The sequence below is a fragment of the Doryrhamphus excisus genome, linkage group LG4 (genome assembly GCF_037039965.1).
Source record: "Doryrhamphus excisus strain RoL-2023G ecotype Guam linkage group LG4, RoL_Dexc_Guam_v1.1, whole genome shotgun sequence".
NCBI lineage: Eukaryota > Metazoa > Chordata > Actinopteri > Syngnathiformes > Syngnathidae > Doryrhamphus > Doryrhamphus excisus.
This window is the reverse complement of record NC_136360.1, coordinates 20,207,458-20,228,540: the sequence shown is the minus strand read 5'-3', so window position 1 is coordinate 20,228,540 and position 21,083 is coordinate 20,207,458. Positions and strand designations below refer to the sequence as shown.

At 40.7% G+C, this 21,083-nt stretch overlaps 1 protein-coding gene across 1 annotated transcript in view; it reads right to left on the bottom strand.

Moving 5' to 3' along the window:
- Nucleotides 1-21,083, bottom strand: part of obscna (obscurin, cytoskeletal calmodulin and titin-interacting RhoGEF a) — an 81,099-nt gene that overhangs the window by 18,838 nt on the left and 41,178 nt on the right. The window contains exons 41-69 of the mRNA XM_078790352.1: nucleotides 18,627-18,708; nucleotides 17,464-17,543; nucleotides 17,267-17,379; nucleotides 16,524-16,724; nucleotides 15,724-15,806; nucleotides 15,392-15,565; nucleotides 15,150-15,309; nucleotides 14,976-15,077; nucleotides 13,136-13,300; nucleotides 11,616-11,765; nucleotides 11,359-11,536; nucleotides 11,088-11,201; nucleotides 10,849-11,016; nucleotides 9,927-10,029; nucleotides 8,861-8,990; nucleotides 8,679-8,778; nucleotides 6,817-6,925; nucleotides 5,518-5,651; nucleotides 5,330-5,442; nucleotides 5,087-5,255; nucleotides 4,925-5,012; nucleotides 4,662-4,862; nucleotides 4,531-4,591; nucleotides 4,382-4,459; nucleotides 4,127-4,299; nucleotides 1,714-1,740; nucleotides 1,474-1,626; nucleotides 587-632; nucleotides 437-514 (exon numbers count right to left, since the gene is read on the bottom strand). Coding sequence (XP_078646478.1) covers nucleotides 437-514; nucleotides 587-632; nucleotides 1,474-1,626; nucleotides 1,714-1,740; nucleotides 4,127-4,299; nucleotides 4,382-4,459; nucleotides 4,531-4,591; nucleotides 4,662-4,862; nucleotides 4,925-5,012; nucleotides 5,087-5,255; nucleotides 5,330-5,442; nucleotides 5,518-5,651; nucleotides 6,817-6,925; nucleotides 8,679-8,778; nucleotides 8,861-8,990; nucleotides 9,927-10,029; nucleotides 10,849-11,016; nucleotides 11,088-11,201; nucleotides 11,359-11,536; nucleotides 11,616-11,765; nucleotides 13,136-13,300; nucleotides 14,976-15,077; nucleotides 15,150-15,309; nucleotides 15,392-15,565; nucleotides 15,724-15,806; nucleotides 16,524-16,724; nucleotides 17,267-17,379; nucleotides 17,464-17,543; nucleotides 18,627-18,708 — 3,533 coding nt within the window. The remainder of the gene's footprint in view (nucleotides 1-436; nucleotides 515-586; nucleotides 633-1,473; nucleotides 1,627-1,713; nucleotides 1,741-4,126; nucleotides 4,300-4,381; nucleotides 4,460-4,530; nucleotides 4,592-4,661; nucleotides 4,863-4,924; nucleotides 5,013-5,086; nucleotides 5,256-5,329; nucleotides 5,443-5,517; nucleotides 5,652-6,816; nucleotides 6,926-8,678; nucleotides 8,779-8,860; nucleotides 8,991-9,926; nucleotides 10,030-10,848; nucleotides 11,017-11,087; nucleotides 11,202-11,358; nucleotides 11,537-11,615; nucleotides 11,766-13,135; nucleotides 13,301-14,975; nucleotides 15,078-15,149; nucleotides 15,310-15,391; nucleotides 15,566-15,723; nucleotides 15,807-16,523; nucleotides 16,725-17,266; nucleotides 17,380-17,463; nucleotides 17,544-18,626; nucleotides 18,709-21,083) is intronic.

Sequence of the window (21,083 nt, the reverse complement as noted above, 5' to 3'; positions counted from 1 at the left end):
CATTGGAACCTCAGTTGGCATACGCCCCCGGTTAGTGTATGTTTCGGTTTACATCCGTGTACGCTGTATTTGTTGTTGTAGTTGTCATGTTATTGATACACAGTGTCTTTGTTACACAAAGTGTTTGTTAGGATGCACTAACCTGGAAACCAGAACCAGGAGCCATTGTCCCCTAGCTCGGCCATCCCATCTATGACATCATCAGTGGTTGACTCTGTAGTTACTTTCTAACTACCACAGCTACGACACAAGTCTCTGCTTTTCTTATCAATCATGACAAAATAATGCAAAATAATCTACAAATGGAGCCAAAGAAAGACGCTATGGGTGTCCGGAATGGATGAATTGGATCTGGGACAGATCTATGGTGCTAACCAAGGTTCCACATTAACAGAATCTACCTCAAGATGTATGTTTTACAATATAAATATCTCACCTGCCATTTCCGTTTCGAGATGAAAACTTTCAAACTCTTGGTGTAAATTTCATCCGTGTCTTCTCCTGCGTTTTCATCCTGTTCAAACGTTATTACTATTTAGTTTCTCTTGGCAAAATGTACAATGCAGGTTGTTTGTTTCAGTCTCACCTGGAACCATTCATGGCTCAAGCACTCAAAGGCAGATGGTCGCTTCCTACACAATGCACAAAGAAACTTAAAAGTATTCTGTTGCATGAGTTACATGTACTGTCTACACCAGGAGGATCCGGGGCAGGCATTTTCCACCCGGAGCTTGTTTTCTTTTTCGAATATTGCTCCATCACCACATGGCTGTTTTTTCCCAAAACGAATTACTTGTCGTTGACGATGGCCTATTATTAGTCAAAAAAATACTGAAAGGCATGTTATATGTAGCACTGTGGTCACGAGGCATCACTAAGGTTACGAGACATGACGTTAGACTACATTACCTTTCACACATGACTGGCCACTGAGCCAGAGGAGCTGCGTTAGAAACGATTGATTAATTTTAGGAAAGTAACTTGCTTGCTAGCTTGCTGTGCTAATGGAAGCCGCCATTATGTATGAGTGGTTAGCGTGCAGACCTCCCCCATTCCAAAAACATGCTCGGTTAATTGGCCACTCCAAATTGACCATAGGTATGAATGTGAATGTGAATGGTTGTTTGTCAATGGTAGAAAATGAATGAATGAATGGTTTTCTATGCTCAAACTACAAAAACATTCCATTTACAGAAATTCACTTATTGTAAAACTAAAATAATTAGAATCATAAAATGTCGGCGACCTCCACTGATTTGTCATTATGGTGGAAAATGTTTGGCCACTCCTTCGTATAATGTCGGTGTAAACCTACAGTAAGCTGCGAAGTGGTTACGTAATACTTGTGTTCCAGGTAGCTAGAAATGATGTCATTGCAATTTCTTCATCATGGTAAGACGTCCACTTTTATCTGTGTTTGCATTTTGTCTGCCCAGCTTTTAGTAAAAAAGTCATGGATGCAAGAGTTCCTACTCTGGGTCTGGCTGAAGAAGACTACGGAGAAAGTTCTGGGCCTCAGGACTTCGACACATGACATCTGGGGCGTCCCAGTTGAGTGTCCCTTCACCCACTCTGAGCAGTGTAGCGCGGTCCGTCTCGCCCACAAAGGGGCATCGACACAGCAGACTGATGGGGGGTAAAAGAGGAACAGTCACATTTTATGGACATTTTTTTTTATATAATGTAAGTTGAAGGGACATGTACTGTACATACCACAGATACGCCATCACACCCACAGACCTGGTGAAAGAGAAACCCTGTTAATTATGCCAGATAACACAAGATGCTGGGTCTATGTATGATTTACGTTCGGATGTTATAAGAGCAAAAAACTAAAGAAACTAAAGAAAGTCACACACACTGAAGGACCGATCAAACACAGTCATAAAAAGATGGGGCGCTTGCAAGGGAGGGAGAGACTTATTGAGAGCTTATTAGTTGGAGCAAGCCTCATTAATGAGAACAGTGAGAACAGTAATGAGGTAACCGTGAAAAAAAAAGACTTTATAACCATGTAACATGCAAACATGACGCAAATTGTCGGATCCAGCAAACGTTGTAGCCATGAAATGTTGTAATATGAAACTTCATAACCATGAAATGTCATAACATAAACATGATTACAAAATGTTGTAACCATGCAACATTGTAATCTTGCAACCACATCACTAAACGCTGTAACATGAAATGATGTAACCACAAAACATGAGCATGAAATGTCGTAACATCAATCATAATCATGGTAATCACGCAAGGGCGTATCACAAAAAGTTGTAATGCAAAATTCTACAATATTGCCATGTTGTAACACAAAACATGCCATAAATACAAAGCATCATGACCTTAAAATGTCGTAACACCAATTGTAACATAAAATGGTGTAACTACGGAATATCGGCTCTCAAAATGTAAAAACAAAAAACATCAAAACCATGAAATGCCCTAACCACGCAATGCCGTATCACACAACGTCGTAACACAAAACGTCAGAATATCTCGGACATTGTGTAACCATACAGCATCGTAACGATGCCACGTCATAACTAAGAGTGTGGAAAACGATATTAATCAATACATCGATGTGCCTGCGCACGATGCGAGTGCATCGGCTCATTCACTGGGTATGGATGCAATTGACGGGTGAAATCGAGATTCATCGTGATGCGTTTGTGGGTATCGGTAAAATCAGATGCAATGTTCAACTTCACCCCATATGCTGTTCCCCAGGTGCCATGAATGCACCATCATTATTTCACGTTTTGTATTGAATACGAACGGAAGCCGTGAGGCACATACAACTACAGTAAAGTCTTGTTATATCGATATCGGTTATAACGAATTACTGCTTATTACGATACTATTTTCATTTCGCGGCAAATTTCTAGTCTTTTATGATATAATTAGTTCCGTTAGTACGATACCCGGTTATTATGATAATCCGGTTACTACGATGCCCTTTTCATCTCCCGCCAGCCAATTTGGTCTGCTTATATTGATACAAAAGCAGCTTAAATCAATCTTTGCTTAAGGATTTCAATACCAAAAAAGAACACGGCGAACGGCTGCTTCCAGTCAACTTTATTTTTCACACTTCCACCACCAGAGCGCAGCACACACACCGATTCCCGCACTTCCTGGTTCACAGGTCATGCTCAACCCGCCCCACATAGCTGGCCAAACACATGCCTGCAACAGAAGAGCCAGCTATGTGGGGCGGGTTGAGCATGACCTGTGAACCAGGAAGTGCGGGAATCGGTGTGTGTGCTGTGCTCTGGTGGTGGAAGTGTGAAAAATAAAGTTGACTGGAAGCAGCCGTTCGCCGTGTTCTTTTTTGGTATTGAAATCCTTAAGCAAAGATTGATTTAAGCTGCTCGACATTGTTCTATACCAGGGGTCGGCAACCTTTATTATGAAAAGAGCCATTTCACCCCCTTGCTCACTAAAGAAAAATAGCCTGGAGCCGTAAAACATAGTATGTTTAAAACAAAATTGGAGGGAATTTGGGGGTATCAAAATAGTTCAGATAAGAAAAAATGAGTTGGAGTACTCTTGCTAGTATTATATTATATATAAACTTACATAAATATGTGTAAATTACTGTAAACTTACTTGATACCTGAAGTTTTAATGCCGCTGTTTTTAGATGATCTCTAATTTATTTTTTAGAATTGTCAAATAGCTCTGGGAAAGTATGAAAAGTATTTATAAAGTATTTTCCTACATGTTTACTTCTGAGAGAGAGGACTGAATAGCATCCTGTCTGCTCACCCTCGTGAGTCAGAACTCAGTCAGGATGCATTCATGGACTCACACAAAGTTGGAATTTTTAAAACTTATTACAAAGACGTGCATTTTCTTCACTCGGGTGTTAAAAAAAATATTCAAGCATTGCAAAGGGAGCCACAAGAAAAAGGCTGAAGAGCCACATGCGGCTCTGGAGCCGCGGGTTGCTGACCCCTGTTCTATACTATAGAACAATGTCGAGTGCATTATTGCCCACTTTTAATGCAGTTCGGCGCAGGATCGGATATATCGACAGTCCGGTTATATCAATATTTTTTCCGACTCCCGACAATATCGATATAACGAGACTTTACTGTATATAACGTTGTGTGAAGACACTCACCAAATATCCGTGGCCACACTGACAGGTTCCTGGTGAACAACCTCGGGTGCAACAAACTCAGGCGTACCAAACATGCTGTACTGGTGTCTGGACGTGTCTACTTCCTGACAGAAGCCAAAGTCACAGATCTTGATTTCATCTCTGGGCGGATACACCATGAGGATGTTCTCTGGCTGTGAAGAAATCCCAAACGATGGCTTGTGTGAATATGAAGTAAATTGTGTTATCAGCTTTGGATTTTAGCCCCAATCTCACTTTGATGTCCAGATGCAAAATGTTCATGCTGTGAATATGCCCAACGCCTTCAAGAATCTGCTGCATATACGACTGAACCTAAAATGAAAACAAAATCAAACTCACAACAAGAAAAGAACAATCACAGGAAAAGAGACACCATCTCTTACCTCTTTCTCCGAGACTAATCCTCTGAGCAACAAATGGTCGACCAGCCCATGAGAGCAGCAGCTAGGAAGCGTGTTAAAGAAGAAGCTAACCCACAGGGAGAGAAAACGCTGACCTTTAGCGGGAGGGATACATTTCTGTGATGAGCACCAACGTGCGCCGGGTGCTAAAAAAATCCAGCAGACAAGCCACTCGGGGATGAGCCAGGCGGGAAAGCAAGTCCCGCTCCTGGAAGGCCCGGGTTCGGGTGCTGCTCCGCAGGGGTAAGAATTTGGCGGCAAAGACTTCACCCGTGCGTCTGTGGATGACGCGCTTCACGACTCCAAACGATCCCCTATGGAAGAAGACACTCCCATGGATGAAGATATGTGGATTGACTGTCAAACAGGGGCTCACCTTCCTATTTCCTCTCCGACATCATAGACAGCAAACAGCTTCCTTCTCTTCCCGAGATCCACCTCTCTGTCCTGGGACCCCAGCGGACCTGCGCCACGGCAGGTAAAGCTTTACTGTGCAGCATATACTCTATTTTAACTCATGGCTAATTTAATGTCTCACCTTCCTCCACTGTGAGCTGAGCTTGACACGAAACGTGCCCCGAGTCGTTGTAGGAGAAGCAGGTGTAAATGCCGCTGTCCTCACCTTCAGGGCACACGATGGTCACTGAGCAGCGGGCAGCCTGCTTTAATATCTCCACATTGTCACTGGCTCCCAGTTCTTCTCCATCCTCCGGTAACAGTGTAGATACAAGTCATCATTAGCCAAGTGATAACACCTCCATTACGTGTACACTGCTCCTACCTTGTACCACTGAATACGTGGCGTAGGCCTTCCCGTAATGATGGTGGTGAAAGTAACCCGTTGGCCGGGAACAACGCACACGTCCTCTGGTGCTACTTGGACGAACGGAGGAACTGAAAAGGACATCATCGGAGTAAGTCACAAGGTAACTGGTTGAGACAGATTTTTGCGGGGAGAAAGAAATGCACCGTCTGTAATTTCCTGCATTTGCTCGGAGATGTAGAGTTCTTCTTCTTCTTCCTCCAAGTAACATGGCGGCTGCGGCAGTGCCGGCTGGTCTGCAGATGCTAACTGAGGAACTTCTCCAACGCTACGCTCAGCTCTGGTGACACAAAAGGTCAGAAAATGAATGATGCCACAGGATCTCCACAGGCAGGAAGAGAGTTCACTCTGTGCATTGGTTTCAGCACCCTGGCATGTTTGTTCCATAGAACGACGACATGCGTGAGCCTTTTTGTCAGCCATACAGTGTCTTTGTCTCAGTGGGTGGGGGCGGGGCTGATACCATACACACACAGAGTGCAGAAGAGTGTATCGTAGTAGAAAGTAAATTGATAGATTGTAAGATATTATCATCTATTTTTTCATTGTGCTTTTTATAAATGTAAAAACCTTGTGATTTGTCTTTAAAAAATGTCAAACAAATATATAATATTAAAAAGATGTAATACTAAAAGATAATACTACAAATACTTATATTTATAATATTTATAAAATGTATATAAAATGTATTGTTTTTTATTCTTTTGGATATTGAAACATAAATATAAAAATATAAAAATAAATACAAAATATCTATTAAGTTTTTATAAAAAATGAATTTTAAATCATATATTTTCTAGATAATTTAATTAAACAGTTACATATATATCAGATATGTATTTGCTGCCGTGATTATCATCATGGATGAATATCTTTGAATTGTTTTTAATGTATTGTATTGTATATGTATCATATTTCTAAATTATTTCTATGTAATTCTTCTAAAATACAATTATATGTCTTTCAAATGTATTGTTATTTTTATTGTACATTTAATTATTATGCATATTTATGATTTCATTCTGTATAATTAATTATTATTGTATATGTATAATGAAATTATTAAAATGTAAGAAATATATCATGAAATCATTTAATTAAATCAAATACAAAATTAATTAAAATATTTATATAATGTAATATTTTTTCTCATATTATGTATTTGTTTTAAATATTCTATTCCATTTATTCTATTGCAATCTCTTCTTAGCTGAATCACAAGGGGACCAAATATGGTTCCATGCTAAATAGTAATAATAATCTGATAAATCATTGACTTTATTGTTAGCAACTTTTGAAATAAAATTGTACACATTTAAAAATTCTAGTAATGTTTTCCGAAATTAGTTTGACTGTTTCCTTTCCAAGAGAGTCAATACTCAGCAGCAAATAAGAGTTAAAGGAGGAATATATCATTCATGAAAGGCTACTGCTACTGTACTCACTGGCCATGAATTGTGGGCGGAAAGATCATCTTGGCTATCGAGGAAGGAGTGAAATCTGTTTGCAGCCATTTCTTCACAAAGGAAGACGACCAACCCTCGGATTCTGCATCTAGATGATCCCAAATATCACACAATGAGCTTAAGGAACGATTCCATAAAAAGTATGTTACCTGACAAATAATGGGGAATAACGTGTCCCTTACCTGCAGGCTTCCGGCTCTAATGAAACTACAGTACCCACCACATGAACAAGACGCCCAGCACATGACCATCTCTACTCGTGGTGGGGAGGAGTTAGATGGGCATGCGTTCACGAGGGGGGAGAAAAGGGGAGCATTGAGTGATTATTTGTTAACATGACAATGGCCACTTACACGGAACGGTCCGCATGAGGAACCTCCTGCTTTTGGTGGAGTAGAGGGAAGATGGAGAACATGGAGGTTATAGAATACTCACAATGTCAATATTAGCAGTGGAAAACTGAGAAATGAAATGATTGGAAGTTATTTTTTCACCACAGTCTGTGGTGATGCATGGTTTTCTTCTCTCCATCCCCCAAATCCTGATCTGGTGTCACCTTGTGAGTGTGTGGAATGGATCAAAAAGTAGCATTTCTCAAAATGGAATAAACATGACAAAATGGATGAAAGTGACAGAAAAGACACAGACTGTTCCCAAAGATGGCATGTGCTCGCTCCCTTCTTTGACTGTATTTCCAGGTAAATTACAGTAAAGTCTCGTTATATCGATATTCTCGGGAGTCGGAAAAAATATCGATATAACCGGACTATCGATATACGTATCCGATCCTGCGCCGAACTGCATTAAAAGTGGTAATTTTCTCCTTGACTTCATGGATTGCGTATCTAGCATGCTTTTGTACTGTAGTGAAGTGAAAAATAAACTTATGCATTAAATAAAAACGTCTTTACACTTTTTTAATGACTATTTATTTTCTAAAATTCAACCAATGCAAAATCCTCACGCTTCAGCAGACAAAACCATAAACATTGTTGCAAAAAATGATTGCATTCATATACATAACACAATTCGGTTAAAGTCCGATGGGTCACATTTTTTTTCAACATTTATTATTTTCATAACGCACTCTTGCAATAGTGACTCTGAGTTAATATTCAATAATGCACTCGACATTGTTCTATACACACGAGAGAAACCACGAACGCCAGCATGTACATATGAAAAACAGTGATTATTGCAAGCGATAAAAAGATATCTGAATACAACACAAATAAATACATGTATGGAAAACAAAAACTGCAACGTTTACATTACTTATTCTGCAATACTTAAAAAAAATCTTCCATCTTCTTTTGCTTCCCCTTTTCACTCGTCTCGTCTCTTTTCACTTCGTCTATTCACTGAATCTTCCCTCTAAATTATACAAATATTTACTCCTTTACTTCAAAAGATACTTCAGAAGAATACTTACCTCATATTAATTACCTGTAATCCTCTAATTACCGTCCGTCGGTGGAAAAGCCGAAACAATACGCCGTTTACAGATTTCGTTAATGGTGGTATTGAAATCCTTAAGCAAATATTGATTCAGCTTTAAGCTGCTTTTGCATCGATATAAGCAGACCAAATTGGCTGGCGGGAGATGAAAAGGGCATCGTAGTAACAGGATTATCGTAATAACCGGGTATTGTACTAACCGGAACTAATTATATCATAAAAGACTAGAAATTTGCAGGGAAATAAAAATAGTATCGTAATAAGCAGTAATTCGATATAACCGATATCGATATAACGAGACTTTACTGTATATATGAAAGTAACAACCAGTGGTCTCTGGTGGTGCACAGCATATTTATCTCCAATAGCTCGTACTGTCCTACCTTCTTTAGGAGGTAAGTCATATGCCTGGTCGTCACTGGGCGCCACGTAGGTGGGGCACAGCCCGGCCTTGCACTTGATGCAGCCAAACTCATTGGAAAGCTGAAGCAAGAGGAGATTTCAGATAGCAACTCTGCCAATAATGACTTTTAAGACACGCGTTGCACACGAGAGCATCATATACCTCACACTCGTAGTGTCCAATGTCCGCCTCTGTTGCACCGATGACCGTCAGAGACAAGATTCCACTGCGGGCATCATTCAGGATGAAATATTTGCGCTTGTCAATCAACTCCTTGCCATCTTTCATCCATCTGTTGTCCAAAAGAGAAACTTATTTAGCACTCACACTCAGTGAGAACCTAACAAGAACTGCCTTTACAAACTACCATTTCTAAGCCCAGCTAACCTGAAAGTTAACTGGGCTTCCAGAAAGTTAGCCAGGCTTCTAGGGAGTTAGTAGCCACGCTAACAAAAAGTTAGCCGGGCTACCAAGAAAAGCTACGATGAGGTTCCATGAAGTTATAGGCTATAAGGTAGGTAGCCAGGCTTCCAGAAAGTTCAAGGAAGTTAGCCCCACTACCAAAAAGGTAACCTACCAGGAGCTTCCAGGGAAAGAGCCAGGCCACTGGGAAGTTAGCTGGGCTAGCAAGAAGTTAGCCGAGCTTCTAAGAAGTTAGCGGGGCTACCCGGCGATTCTAGGAAGTTAGCCAGGCTTCTAAGAAGTCTACCAGGTCTACCAGGATGTCCAATAAAAGTTGCAGAAATAAAAAGGTACATTTTTTTCATATCTTTGTTAAACACTTACTATAATACAGTAAAATATTATATCTCAAGGATATCCGTCAGATCTGGAGCATCAGGTAGGCTTCCGAACTTCTCTTTTGTTCCATGAATGTGGCATTTCATTGATTTAACAGTATGCTTCACTGGCATAAAGGTAAATTAATTTAAATTAATGTGACATGACACAGTGGTTGGGAATCACTGCTCTATGGTACAGTACAGTACAGTAGAGTACAGTAGAGTAGAGTAGAGTAGAGTACATTGCTTTGAGTATTTCTATGGTTGGTGAAATGTGAGGGGTGTAGTCACTTGTCAAAGTCTGTATACACATATTACCTGTACTGTACAACATTAACACAACATTTATGTATCATAAGTATTTGGGTAATGTACTGTGGCTGGTGAGTACACAGTAGTATTAGTAGGAAATGACTAGAATGACTAGAAAGTGGTGTCATACTGACCTGATTCTTGGTAAAGGAGTGGTACGAGTAGAACAGGTAAACTGCATGTCTTCATTCTCCATCAGACAACAACTTTCCAACCGACTGACAAATCTGGGTGGAGCTGCCATAAATACAAATTGAAGTACTTTGATATATATTTGACATCTTTCTTTACATGCATTGCTTAGCTGCTCACAACTGAAGCTAAAGAGCTAGCTAGCCAGAATTGTCTTTGGACTTTTTACTACAGTGACATTTTGTTTTTAAAACAAACCATCCATGCGGTTAGTTTGGAGCTTGTTTTTGTCCCATGGGGAAGTATATTCAGGATTAACTTTGGTGTCATTGGTGTCATTACACTAATTAAGTCTTGTCCTCCAAATGAGCGTTAGCTATTTGCCAGGGGCCCTTGGACTAGTCAAACGGTGGCCCTGGCCAATGGTACTCATTAGGGATGAGCGAGTACACCGCTATCTGTACAGTATCTGTTCACCCATCTGTGTTATATCTGTACTCGTAGTGGAAGGGGTATAAACTGGACATGGGTGTGGTTTAACTCGAAAAGGGTGGGCCTTACATTATTTTAAGTCTGAAATTGACATGGATCGATTACTATATTTGCTACATAGGTAGATATGTAGCAATTACTATATATTATTATTATTATTATATATTATTATTGTTATTATTATTATTATGTTGCATACTGCAACATATTGAGGGGTGTGTATTATTTGACCATAGCCATACAGTGTTTGATGCAGCTACTGTGCAGGTGTACCTAATCATAAATACATTGAAAAATCGACATTTAATCCCCGTGATCGGAATCGATAGCATAAAACACTGATTGTCATTTTTGACATGCAGTCAAGCCTGGGTTTTTGTACGATTCCGATTTTTGAAAAGTAGAATGACTCATGACTCTGCTCAGACTCACCCTGGACCACAACAGTAGCCAGACAGCCAGCACTGCCCACGCCGCTGCTAGCGTAGCACACGTACTGACCAGCGTCTTCTGTGGTCAAGCTGTCCAGGATGAGGCTGCATGTGCCAGAGCGGTCTGCCGTGATGATGTGACGAGGGTCATCTTCTAAGGGTAGACCGTCTGAGAAGAAGAATAGACATTTCTGTGCAGTGAGTCACTGTGTGAATGATGTAAAACTATTCAAAAGTGACCTTTGAGCCAAGTGATTGCTGGTTGCGGTGTCCCTGTGACCTTGCAGCTCAGTTTGATGGTCTGTCCCATCTTTGTTGTGCAGTCCGAAAGTAAAGATTTAAAAATGGGTGGACCTTGTTGAACGACAGAAACAAAGCATCATGAAATGGGTCCAGTTCCATTGAAGTTCCATTGAATAAAAAGTTGTGTTGCGGGTAAATCTGCATTCTTCTCTTGGCTGAAACTCTCAGAACAAGTTATTGTATGCTTCTATAAGAGTGGAAGACCTACTGTTGGTCGGCAGGCTGGATCGTTGCTGCAGCTCCTTCAGGTCTTTGAGCCATGAAAGTTTCACCAGCGGTGAGCGGCCCTGCAGCGTGTACCTCCGCACCGAGCCTCTGTGCTCGTGCCACAGCCCCCACGCCTTGTCATCGCCTCCTGCTGTCTCCTTTAGCACCACATCATTCAGCTGGCAACATCCAAAAAAGTGGTAAGAGATTTTGTACCCTGTCACGTGGGAGCATCTGCAGTTTGGTTATAGATATTACCTTCATTTTGTTCTTGAAGGTGTAGGTCTCACTGGCGTCCCTTTTCAGTTTGCAGAGGACAATACATTCTTTGAAAAGAAAGACTTGTCTCTGGTGCCCTCTTGAGGTTGTATTGATTTCTGGCGTTTCCTCCCACACTGTGAAGGCTCCCTTGAAGACAGCAACACGCATTTCCTTACTTTTTATAAAACTGGTGTCCCTCGTCTTCCCGCGGATAATTAGTTCTTTGGTACGTGAATTCCCGCCAAGTAGGCTTCCTTATTTATAAATTGTAGTTAGAATTTATAATTGTAGAAAAACTGTTTAAATACAAGTTTTGAACATTATTAGAGCCTTGGGGACATGACATAAGACCCTATAGGCACCTTTACACTCCTATCACCCAACATGGTAACTACGTTTTATCAGAATTTAATAAAATTATCGTTGTTTTGTGGTTGACTATTGTTTATTAAACTGCCCTTCTTAAAAATTTTGCCCATTATCTACAATCCTGGGGCGGCACGGCGGTCAAGTGGTTAGCGCGCAGACCTCACATCTAGGAGACCAGGGTTCAATTCCACCCTCGGCCATCTCTGTGTGGAGTTTGCTCCGGTTTCCTCCCACATTCCAAAAACATGCTCGGTTAATTGACGACTCCAAATTGTCCATAGGTATGAATGTGAGTGTGAATGCTTGTTTGTCTATATGTGCCCTGTGATTGGCTGGCGATCAATCCAGGGTGTACCCCGCCTCTCGCCCAAAGACAGCTGGGATAGGCTCCAGCACCCCCGCGACCCTCGTGAGGAAAAGCGGTAGAAAATGAATGAATGAATCTACAATCCTTATGTGAGCTCTAAAGATATAAAAACTGCTAAAAAGAGGTAGCTAAGAATGTATGTAATGAGACACACCCATTCCACCGAAAAAGGTTAGTAGCTTGGCTGTTGTGGTGTGGCAATGTGTCACTACGCCAGTAACATAGTTCTTCGGTGTATCAATGTTAATAGCTCTAATAATAACAATGTCATTGTAGCATGGTTTATATGCAGGTCACATTAGGTAAATGGAGTGTTGTTGGCGGTTCTTTACAGGCAAAATAGGTGAGTCTTGTGATGTGCATTCTTAGGTGCCTGGTTTTATCTATTTTTAGAGTTTTAGATATACATGTGTAGTCACTAAGCAGCAGTAATGACACAAAACATTGAGACATTACCTTACATTACACTACCTTAACACTGCTTGAAGTCATGAAATCAGCCATGGCATGTCTAACATGATGAGTGAAAAAAGTTCTCCTCTCATTCCATGTAGAAGGGTACGTTTTTTAGCTTCTTAAGTTTATAAGAAATATATTTGAGGCAAACCGGTTAGCTTGTTAGCTCACTAGCGGCCATCTTGCACCATGTGTTCGATACAGTGAGTAACAGGAGTGTAAAGGTGACTGGGTCAGACTCCAGATGATGTGTGGCATGTGTACCCTCTGCAACCACATCTGACTTTCACATAATCCTTAAGATTATGCGAAAATATGCGCTGACCTGTCGCACAGGCTCTCCAAGGGCGGTCAAAGGGGCAGGGTAGTTCTCAATGAGGGAGGCCTGGTGCAGATTGTCCGACCTCCACGGCAGACAGGACACCAGGGAGAAGGCGTCCTCCAACAGACAGCAGCTCTGACCGCTTTTGGCCTTGTTCTTAATGAACTCCTGCAAATGTAAGGTTCAGTCAGATCAGGGTAGAATCAACAAATAAGATGACATCGTCAGACGGCACAGCATGAAATGTGGCCGAGTACGATGACACATTGAAAGGGCAGACTTCAAACTGCCCATGAGTCTTTAAATGATGACATTTGGTCAAATGAAAATGATCAATAATATTCAGTGTGGTTTTGTAATGTTGTTGCTGTTGGCGGCTGCTTTCAAAGCCAAACTGACACATCATGGCTTTCCAACTCAGACCTGACTTTCCTTCTGGATGGTCCGTGATGGGAATGAAAGTGACTGAAAAAATATGACTGGAAAAACAACCTCTTTTATTTGACCATGTCACAAACTGATCTGATATTGGCATTTTTTTTAACCAAATGAACCACAAATCTTATACTTTATGTAATAATAATACAGTAAAGTCTTGTTATATCGATATCGGTTATAACGAATTACTGCTTATTACGATACTATTTTCATTTCCCGGCAAATTTCTAGTCTTTTATGATATAATTAGTTCTGTTAGTACGATACCCGGTTATTATGATAATCCGGTTTCTACGATGCCCTTTTCATCTCCCGCCAGCCAATTTGGTCTGCTTATATCGATACAAAAGCAGCTTAAATCAATCTTTGCTTAAGGATTTCAATACCAAAAAAGAACACGGCGAACGGCTGCTTCCAGTCAACTTTATTTTTCACACTTCCACCACCAGAGCACAGCACACACACCGATTCCCGCACTTCCTGGTTCACAGGTCATGCTCAACCCGCCCCACATAGCTGGCCAAACACATGCCTGCAACAGAAGAACCAACTGACATAGCATACACACCTATTCCAACGAAGACGCAAGCGTACAAATACATGTATTTAATTGTGTTGTATTCAGATATCTTTTTATCGCTTGCAATAATCACTGTTTTTCATATGTACATGCTGGCGTTCGTGGTTTCTCTCGGGTGTATAGATTCTATACACATGAGAGAAACCACAAACGCAGTTGGTTCTTCTGTTGCAGGCATGTGTTTGGCCAGCTATGTGGGGCGGGTTGAGCATGACCTGTGAACCAGGAAGTGCGGGAATCGGTGTGTGTGCTGTGCTCTGGTGGTGGAAGTGTGAAAAATAAAGTTGACTGGAAGCAGCTGTTCGCCGTGTTCTTTTTTGGTATTGAAATCCTTAAGCAAAGATTGATTTAAGCTGCTCGACATTGTTCTATACTATAGAACAATGTCGAGTGCATTATTGCCCACTTTTAATGCAGTTCGGCGCAGGATCGGATATATCAACAGTCCGGTTATATCGATATTTTTTCCGACTCCCGACAATATCGATATAACGAGACTTTACTGTATAAGGTGCTCAAGCCAAAATCAGTTTTTCGTTGTTATTCTTGTTTAAATCAAAATGACATGTAAACTGGAAAGGACAATATATTTTAAAATACTTTGTCTTTTGCTGCCTGATTAAACAGAGTTTCAATTTACGACACTACATAGCACCTGAATGCACCAGAGCTGCCGCGGAGGTGTCAGAGTTGTTCAACTAACAGTGTGGCTAAACGTGTGTAACCTGGTTATTTTTCATTCCTTCGATGCTTTAACTTTAGATACAAAAGCAAACACAAAACAACATAAAACTACCGCCTTGCAGTCAAAATGGTGAAAATCACCTTTAGTAATGCTTGATAGGTCTGAATCCTCTCGATTGGTCTTTGGAGGAAGGTCATGGCATCCATGACAGGAGCCTCAGGCCTACCAGATCCCGGTAACTCCTGAAACACGGCAATAAATGTCCTTGAAACAAATAAGACATTATCATTTAGCCGGAATAATGTCGAATTTACCTTAAGGTACTGTTGGGTAACTTTATCAGCAATACAGGCCTCTGCTTGTGCTTGGCCCACCATGTAGTGGATGTACTTTTCAAAATCTTCAGAGTACTTGATCAGATGCATGGCGAAATCATCATCCGTAGCGCACGCCCTCAGCCCGGGAAGAATGGAACTGAAACAGCAGCACGTGATGTCAACGCCAGTCTGCCATTGTACCATTGTACCATTGGCCAGCAGTGGCTGTTGTGTCGCACCTCTCGTGGAGAAAGACAATGTCTTTTATGTTTCTGAAAATGGTGTCCTTCTGGTTGAGGATGTTGATCGGGACGTGACGACTAGAGTCCAAGTGATTCAGCTGATGTGAAATGAACATCATCATCTCTTTCACGAACTCCTCCTCTCCGTCAATCAGGCCTTGGATCAGTTGGCTACAGATAGAAAATGACACCAATCAGCTGCCGGAACCATCTATTCATCCTTCATTCACTTTTACTGGACTTGACTTCACGCTACACAATACTTTTGAACTGCTATCTCAAAGCCAGATGCAACAATATTTCATATTCAAATTCATGATGTGACTGACCTCAAAGCCCTCCTATACTCTTCTACTGTGGAACCAATCTCATCAAGACCCTCTTGAGGTGCCCTGAATTGTGTCATGGTCTCCTGTGTTAAAACAACAACAGCACTGCATTTATTAGCTCCGCCAAGCGCAGCACGGTGGTTATATTTTTTGTTTGTCTGTATTAAAAATAACTTCAAAGTTCTGAATGGATTTGGATGACATTTTCAGGAATTGTCGGAAGAGGGTGAAATCATTTTCGGCAATTGTGCTTTAACGCCCCCCGGCAAAAAAAAAATGGTGAGAGCATTGTTTGGGACATTTAGCCTTCCAGGTACATTGCATTATCATGCAGATGTTAGCATTACTAGCATACTAACATTAGGATACTATCATTTTCATGGATAGACTCTTAAACATAACATTAGCATGTTAGTCTTCCAAGCATATTAACATAGTAGCATTTTTAGCGATTTTCATGAATATGAACCTAAGCGCTATAATCCCAGGTTAGCAATCAATACTAACATTTTTAGCACTTTCAGAGGGAGGCACTATACAAACATTATCATGCTGGGTGTTAGCATGCTATTGTTAGTATTGTAATATCTGTCACACAAAGTCACAGATATTACAGTATGTTAGCATTCTTTAAGTCATTCACGCCCTTCAACCCTTCAATGGCATGTTCTCAAGGTCGAGGAATCTATGCATGTTGCAAAAATAAATGTTTAGGGCACTCTCCGAGTGAAATTCTAGTTTTAAAATAATTTGCAACAGTAAATTCACCCTTTACACCCCGTTACAAATCCTCGTCCTACCTTTCTCTTCTTCTCCAGGTAGGCCGGGCACACCCATCCCTGGCGAGCAGGGTTGGTTTTGGTGGGTTTGGTCCTCACCAGCCATTTGTCTGGGTGGACAGAGTCCATGACCTCCACGTATTGACCCTCCTTCAGGAGAAAGCTGTCCTTGCTTCCACTGTTGGGGTTGCAACCTGCTCGAGCCACATATATTTCAAATGTCTGGAAAGAAAAATGTGAATATTTGAAAGAGCTGTATGGTCCCCCCCAAAAACCCTCAAATCTTATTCACCAGAAGTCAGTATAATTTATAAATAGGTCATTTAATTGATCATATAGGTCAAATGTATAACATACATGTACCACTGTTAGAAAGGTCAAAATTTTTGCATGTTTATGTATTGATACTGTACTGACAATGTTTTTTTTTTTTTATCAAGCCAAGATTTCAGTGGTGCCCTGTGTAATAAATATTTAACATTTTTATGGGTATAGAGAAATAATCGTCCGACGTTGGCGTAAACATGAGATATTGGTTCATATCAGTATCTTGTTATTTCAGCTTGCAATGTCTGCAATGTGAAGCCTGGCATTTGAGTTGTTGTGTGTAACCGAGGGTCTTATTAAGATTTCCGCTGATGTTGTGCAAGGTCGACACAACCAAAGGACAGTAGCCACGAAGCTACACTTTCTATTATCACAGCCTTTGTCATATCATTTTTTTTTAGACATCTCTGAAGCATCCAAGTAGCAAAATCCCAAACCTCGCGTTGATCTTCTTCTCCTTCGGACTCGGATCCAGAGACAGTGCTGGCTAACGGTGTGTGGGCTCGAAGATGTTTAGGAGATGGTGTTCTCATGCGGCTTTCGTGGGCTCCTGTCAGTCGCAGACACAAAATAGCATGAAGGTATCTGATCATAATAATACCACACAGAAAGGGAATTGTTCAGTCTTGCTCACCTTTGATCGTTAATAGGTTTTTAAGTGGTTGGGAATCTTCGTCCGTTGGAAGCATTTGGTCTCTTGCCTCAGGAAGCTCCCTGGGATGATGTTTACCAAATGAATGACGGTCATTATTGCAATGAAATCAAACAGAGACCTGAATCCGGTGATTCCCAACGACTGTGTCATGGCACAAAGAGATGATACAATTTCACATACGTAATTGGTCCCAAAATCACAACTGTATTTATTATAAATATAAAATTATATACAGTAAAGTCTCGTTATATCGATATCGGTTATAACGAATTACTACTTATTACGATACTATTTTCATTTCCTGGCAAATTTCTAGTCTTTTATGATATAATTAGTTCCGTTAGTATGATACCCGGTTATTATGATAATCCGGTTTCTACGATGCCCTTTTCATCTCCCGCCAGCCAATTTGGTCTGCTTATATCGATACAAAAGCAGCTTAAATCAATCTTTGCTTAAGGATTTCAATACCAAAAAAGAACACGGCGAACGGCTGCTTCCAGTCAACTTTATTTTTCACACTTCCACCACCAGAGCACAGCACACACACCGATTCCCGCACTTCCTGGTTCACAGGTCAAGCTCAACCCGCCCCACATAGCTGGCCAAACACATGCCTGTATAGAATCTATACACACAAGAGAAACCACGAACGCAGTTGGTTCTTCTGTTGCAAAAATAAAGTTGACTGGAAGCAGCCGTTCGCCGTGTTCTTTTTTGGTATTGAAATCCTTAAGCAAAGATTGATTTAAGCTGCTCGAGTGCATTATTGCCCACTTTTAATGCACTTCGGCGCAGGATCGGATATATGGATAGTCCGGTTATATCTGTATTTTTTCTGACTCCCGAGAATATCGATACAACGAGACTTTACTGTATATCTATAACAGGGGTGTCCAACCTCTTTAGACTAAGGGCCACATTGTGAAAAATGAAAGGATGCAACTTTGCCATTTTGATATTTTGTAAAAGTATTTGTATCAGTATGGGTTATACTAGCACAGTATCTACTTGGTATCAGATTGATAGCAGAATTTGTACTAGTATCGCCCAGCTGCTACCATTCTTGCTTGACGGTGTGCGGTGAGATGTTTGTAATGTAAAATATGTGCCTTGGCTCAGTAAAAGTTCCCATCTCCTACCTTGGCGGGGTGGTCTTAATGGTGCATATTTCTAAAGGTTCCATCACGTCTGGAGCGGTCTCATAATCTGATGGACTTGACACTGGTGAAGAAAATGGTTGGAATCAAGACAAGTGAAAATACGTACAATACTGTATTCTACATGGGCCTTGAGGTGTCTGTGTTCGGAGGAGGTTCCCGAGGAGACACATTTAGGTAGTATTTTTCTGGTGACTTTGTGCTGCGACAGATATATAAGACGACTCAATTGCTGTCATCGTGAGGAGAGGGAACGTTCATGTGAGGAAGTATTTACTCAGTGGACCACTCAATTGTGGCACAAAATCACTCGAAAGACTCAAGAATACCTTCCTGACCTAAACAGATTGAAAGGGCGATAAACGCCGCAGTCCAGGTACATTGGAAACATAGTCAAGGAAGTGCCTTTTTATAACGGATATAAATCAACATTTTCCAGTATACGCATATAACGGATTTCACTTATATCGGACAAAACCAGTGGGAACAATTGAATCAGATACATCCGAGGTTTACTGTACTAGTAAAACAGCATGGACGTTCGCACGCAAGCAGCGGCAAGGAAGTTTCTATATTTAATCCCCCCCCCCCCCCCCCGCAACGTTTAAATGGTATGTTTGGAAACACTACGGATTCTCAAAGAACGGTGGAAAGCTGGACAAAACGTCCGTCATTTGCAAAGAATGTCGCGTTAAGAAGCCGTACAACGGCAGCACGACAAACATGCAGAAAGCCCCTTAAAAAGGGGACACCGCAACACCGACAAGTCTACCGCTCGATCTCATCGCATCGCATTGTGAAGAGGGTGAATCGTATCGCATCGTATCGCCATAAAAATCCATGTATGGCTAAAGTATGGTATCGCTGGCAGTGCATGTAGATGTGTATCGAATCGTCCTCAGTGCTGAGATTCCCAATCCTAGTCCATATTGCCCAGCCTAGTTTCAGCCTTTCACCTAAATGGAAACAGTATTTTTTAATAAATTGCTTCCAGAGTGACAAAATCTGAAAACGGCGGCTTGTCATTTATGCGGTAACAGCAGTGAATTTGATGGCAAGCCAACATCATATCTGATTATTTCCACTAGCATGACTCAACCGGTCAACATTCATCTGACAATTGTTGTTTGACTCGCAGACTTAATTCCACTTCTAGTAAGTGTAGATGAGCTTGTGTAACCCAGCTACAAAAATAGCAGGTTTAACATAACCATTCAGAACATTTATAAAATAAAAACATCACTGTTATTATTGTATTATATGGAAGCCTGTTTCCGCCACTGAAAAAAAATATCCCAATGGTAAGTCGAAATAATGAGATAAAAAGTCGAAATTCTGAGACGGAAACGGGCTTCCATAGTATGAATTTTATGTGAGAACAAAAATAAAGTGAGCAACAAAAGGCTGTGTCCAGCCAAAGTTCCGCCGAAGTTAGCAGAGTGGTCGACTCCGCCCAATCGGCACGTCCTTAGAGAAAATCAAGCGTACTTCGAGAAGTTTCCTTCGTGTCGCCGCATGCGAACTCACAAGCGACAAGAGCTACAAAAGTAAATCTAGTTAACCGTGACAAAGTAAGAATTACATCGGTTTTATTATCAAAAGTGTACAAGGAGAGCAGCCACACACCCGCGAGGAGCAACGTTCGTCGTGCTGTTTACTGTCTCGGTTTTATTGCGCTAGTGTTGTGTATTAACTTTTAGCTATTAGGTGCGGCATCATTTTCCGTCACGCTGTGATACTCTTTTTCTATTTTTATAAACGTAGTAACGTTAAATAATTATTTAATTTACCAAAAGGGTGAAACGTTAAAAAATGAAATATATTTTAATTGCCAAGTGTTAATGTGCAACGTGAATTGTGATAATTATATACTTATTATAATTACAGTAAACCTCGGATATATCAGATTCAATTGTTCCCACTGGTTTTGTCCGATATAAGCGAAATCCGTTATATGCGTATACCGGAAAATGTCCGTTTTACGCATATATCAGATTTATATCCGGTATATGCGTAAATCGGATTTTATCCATCATAAAAAGGCACTTCCTTGACTATGTTTCCAATGTACCTGGACTGGGCAATGAAAAGAGACGTAAGGTAATGAGAATTGAACTTTATTGGACTCTGAGCATAACAAATTGTTAATTAAGCTAGGCCCTGTTACGCCCTATGTTAGGCAGGCCTACGTTATTTCCAATAGTGAGGTTAAGATCTCATTCACTGCTGTGCTAGTATTATTGACTTTTATATTTGTCCTAAATCTGAACAATAAACGTGAATATAAATTTAATGGAAATGCATTGGAACGGGACTGGAGATTTTGTCCGAAATAGGCGAAATCCGTTATAAAAAATCCGATATATGCAATGAATTTTTATTGGAAATGCATTACAGAAAAATCGGTTCTTTTTTATCTGTTCGTTGTGAGCGAATTTC